The 4508-nt window shown below is 51.0% G+C and overlaps 1 protein-coding gene across 1 annotated transcript in view; it reads right to left on the bottom strand.

The window, feature by feature from the left end:
* LOC144730263 (uncharacterized) overlaps positions 1–4508 on the bottom strand; it is an 11620-nt gene continuing 7112 nt past the window's right edge. The window contains exons 4-5 of the mRNA XM_078610931.1: positions 3020–3296; positions 1–1047 (exon numbers count right to left, since the gene is read on the bottom strand). Coding sequence (XP_078467057.1) covers positions 172–1047; positions 3020–3296 — 1153 coding nt within the window. The 3' untranslated portion in view covers positions 1–171. The remainder of the gene's footprint in view (positions 1048–3019; positions 3297–4508) is intronic.

The raw sequence follows: 4508 nt of genomic DNA, 5'->3' as shown, positions 1-4508 counted from the left end.
TATGTTTCATTATTATTATTTTATTATTTCCCTTCTACGTGACTTTACCGAAAGAACCAAGAAGATGAATCCCTGCAGTCACGAAAGCTTTCAATTGTACTAAACTACTAACATATACGGAGACCGCTTTCATTCTTTGACGTGAGAAGGGCTGCGACTCCTCCGTCCGCCTCACGAAGCGTTTTCTGGAGCCGTCATCGGCTGCAGGTAGAACGTGGAGGTGCGTCGCTGCGGCACGTCCTTGCTGACGCTCCTCCTGAAGATGCTCTTCATCATCTTGAGGATGGACAGGCGCCGCTTGGAGCCCGGCTGCTCTTCTGTCTGCCGTTGCTCGTCGTCATCCCCCGCCGCCGATGACGGAGGCGCCGTCCCCTCCTTCTCTACCTCCACCTCCACCTCATCCTTCTTCGCCTTGCCGCCACCTTCTTCCTGCTCGGCGTGGGGAGGCTCCTCATCATCATCATCATCCTCCTCCTCGTCGTCAAAATGCTCGCCGGCGACGGTACTGAGGTCGTACGTGGAGCGCGACTTGAAGAGGCCGTCCTCCGGGGCGGCGAGCGGGCCGTACGAGAGCGTCGCCCGTCGCTTGAGCGCGAAGGCGCTCTCCTCGATGGCGCTGCGTGCAGGCGCCGCCTCGCCCCTCTCCTTGTCCCCCTCGAACAGCAGGCACGAGTCCACCTTGTGGCGAGCGACGTGGTCGGGGAGGTTCACCTTGCGCAGCGCCGCTTTGCAGATCTCGCGGTCGGCACCCTCCGGGGCGACCGCGTTGGCCGGCGACAGCGGAGGCTGGACGTCCTGCTCGCGGGATTTGGCCGCGTCGGTGGCCTGCACGCTGCGGCTCGGCTGCTGGGCCAGAAGCTGGGAGTTGCGAAGCGGCCGGGAGTCCGGGCTGCCGCCCCCCCCGCCGCCGGGGCCCCCGCCGCCCTCGCTGCGGGCCACGGGCGACGTCGGCGGTGGCGGTTCGAGGGGGGTGGCCGGAGAGCGGTGGCCTTGCTTCACGAGCGCGTACAGCGGGTTCACGGGCGGCGTGAAGAGCTTCGGCAATGCCTGCGTGGGGTTTTTGGGCGGGGGGAAAAATGTGTCTGTTGTGAAAAGTTTTTTCGACATTTTTGAGAAATTAAAAAAAAAATTTAAATACTTTATTTACCAAGTAAAGTCTAATAAGATATATAGCTTTTTTTAGAAGCGACTTGGCCGCAAATGAAAGCTCAACGAAGCGGCTTATTGTCACATGGACATTTATAGCGGACAAATACTCTGAGCACACGTTGATTCTAAATGTGGAGGTAAAAACTGGAGGACCCAGAGAAAAATCCACCCAACCACAGAGAGTGAGAGAGACATGCAAACTCCAAATATACAGCAGACGTCAGGGTCGGGATTGAACCCACGTCCTGCTCCATACGAGGAGGTTGTACCACTTCGTGGGGAAGTAGACAGTGGCTGCTCTATGGATATACTCGCCCCCCCCCACCCACCATAGGAACGTGGAATTGTCAACACCCCTCAAGGTTTCATCTTCTTGGTTCTTTCGGTAAAGTCACGTAGAAGGGAAATAATAAAATAATACAAATAAAACATAATAAAATAATTCTCACGACGTTTCGGCCACAACGCAAGCAGCCGTCCTCAGGTGAAGAACAGGTCTGTCGGGAAGACAGCGTCATTCAGACGTCATTCAGACGCTTATTATTTTATTATTTCCCTTCTAGGTGACTTTACCGAAAGAACCAAGAAGATGAATCCCTGCAGTCACGAAAGCTTTAAATCGAAACCCCTCAAGGTTGTAAACAGGAGAGAAGCACTGCCAGAGTAACTCAACTGAGCAGGAAATCACCCTGACTTTGAGTGTGTGGACCTTAATAGGTGCTTGCCAACAGCACAGTCCTCAACGAACGAGGCTATACCGATGGGTCTTAGTATGATCGTGTGTGCTAGACTAAGTGACATTGTCTTACAGTAAAGCTCATTCCACATGCATAGCTCTTTAAAAAAAAGCATTTAAATTTGAGAGAACACTTGAAGATGTGGTGGAGAAAATGTGATGAAAACAGCACTGCAAGATGCCTGTATCGCTTTCCAGGAGCTCACAAAAGGACAGATTTGAGCCCGTATTTGGGCCTGGTCCAAAACGTGTACAGAGCAACTTTTACCATCGTTTCTCACCCCTGGCCGGGGTTTCCCCGCCACAGGGGAGTGTCTTGCAGTGATATTTTCATGACAGAGTCAGAATCTTTATTTAGACTGGTGGAGGAATCCGATGAGCCGTGAAGTTCTTTTCCACAGATGTCCAGTAGGGGCACGGGGTCGGCGAGTGACATCAACAAACAATGACAAAGGCACGATAATAAGAGCAAGATAGGGAAGAGGTAAGCAAGCCCTCTATATAATAAATAAATATATAAAGCCTACACGTACAAATTGCACAAGTACATGAATTCCTGACGATTTATCAACACCAAATGCAATCTTGGGGGTCGAGGCAGCAAAACAACAACAAGTCCCAGGCCACACCGAGACCACCACCACCACGCTACAGTCCCTCGATTACACCGCACATTCAAATGTCACCGTCGATAACCATGGGTAACTCTCGATTTAAAGCTTTCGTGACTGCAGGGATTCATCTTCTTGGTTCTTTCGGTAAAGTCACGTAGAATGGAATAATAAAATAATAAAAATAAAACATAATAAAATAATAAAAATAAAACATGATAAAATAATTCTCACGGCGTTTCGGCCACAACAAGGCAAGCAGCCGTCCTCAGGTGGAGAGCAGGTCTGTCGAGTAGACAGAGTCTGAATGAAGAACAGGTCTGTTGAGAAGACAGAGTCTGAATGACTCTGTCTTCTCGACAGACCTGCTCTTCACCTGAGGACGGCTGCTTGCGTTGTGGCCGAAACGTCGTGAGAATGATTTTATCATGTTTTATTTTTATTAGTTTATTATTCCATTCCACGTGACTTTACCGAAAGAACCAAGAACATGGGTAACTCGTCGACAACTCCGATGCGTCACCTGCAGGCCGGCCTTCGAGGTGGCCTGCAGCGGCGGTTCCTGCGGCTGTGCGGTGGCGGCCTGTGCCCTCGCGGCCGGCGAAGGGGAGAAGCTGAATATCGGCAGCTGGAGAGGTGGGCGAGCGACCGCCGGCGCCCCTGGCTGCTGCTGCTGCTTCTCCTGCAGGGGTTTGGACTGCGCGTAGAGGAATCTGAACTCCATGTCGAACGTCTCCACCACCTGGCCCGACAGCGCCGTGACGATGTGCCTGTCCATCCGCGATGCCCACCACGTGAAACTTGACGACGCGAGAGGGAGCGGGGTGGGGCAGTAATGCAATGAATGAGTGATTCAGAAATCAGGAGTTTATTTCCCCCCCCTCCCCTCCGAGGAAAGGCCTCTGAGCTGAGTTGAGAAGCTCTCTTTCAGGACAACAGCAAAGCATTCCAAAATTACGGATTCTAAAGAAACCAACTTAAATGTCGATTTAAAGCTTTCGTGACTGCAGGGATTCATCTTCTTGGTTCTTTCGGTAAAGTCACGTAGAAGGGAAATAATAAAATAATAATAAAAAACATAATAAAATAATTCTCACGACGTTTTGGCCACAACGCAAGCAGCCGTCCTCAGGTGGAGAATAGGTCTGTCGAGAAGACAGTCTGAACTCTGTCTTCTGAACTCTGTCTTCTCGACAGACCTGTTCTCCACCTGAGGACGGCTGCTTGCGTTGTGGCCGAAACGTTGTGAGAATTATTCAATTATGTTTTATTTTTATTATTTTATTATTCCCATTCTACGTGACTTTACCGAAAGAACCAAGAAGATGAAACCAACTTAATGAGAGCAATTATGTTGTTAAAATTACATTGACACTTAAACTTTAGGTATTATAATAGAGTCGGTTGAAGTCAGGACAGAGATCGCTAAATGGAGATGCCAAGGAGATGAAATCAGGTGGTTCCAAAATTTTGGGGCAGCAGCTACATTTGGTAGTGGCTTTTGCTAGGGGATGTGTGGCCATTCTAGGTGGCCGTGTGGCTCAGAAATCAGTGGCGTTGGCTGCACCTGTAGGTATGAAGATGATGATGGTGTGTGCGTGCGTGCGTGCTTGTGGGGAGCTGGGGGGAGTGGTCGTGTAGTGGTTTTGCGTGCTGCGCTATGAACCTGCTGACCCGGGTTCGATTCCCGCTCACAGCCAACACCAGTGACGATTATCTGAACCGGTCCTGGGCCTCCCCTAGCTCGACTCAGCCTGAAATGAGTACCTGGTGCGGTGTGTAAACATCGCCACTGGGGAGACAAAGGCGGTCGGGCGTGGTGCTGGCCACCCACCCTCTCGTGTACCGTTCTGGCCTTCATAGGTGCTCGCTAACAGCACTTGCCCCTACAGTCTGAGGCTATGCGGGGGATCTTTGTCTTTATCTTTGTGGGGAGCAGTAGCGTAGTCATTAGCGCGCTGCGCTATGAACCTGACGACACCGTATTCGATTCACGTTCACGGCCAACACTA

This window comes from Lampetra planeri, chromosome 35 (genome assembly GCF_965212315.1).
Source record: "Lampetra planeri chromosome 35, kcLamPlan1.2.h2, whole genome shotgun sequence".
Taxonomy (NCBI): domain Eukaryota; kingdom Metazoa; phylum Chordata; class Hyperoartia; order Petromyzontiformes; family Petromyzontidae; genus Lampetra; species Lampetra planeri.
This window is presented reverse-complemented; position numbering and strand designations above follow the sequence as displayed.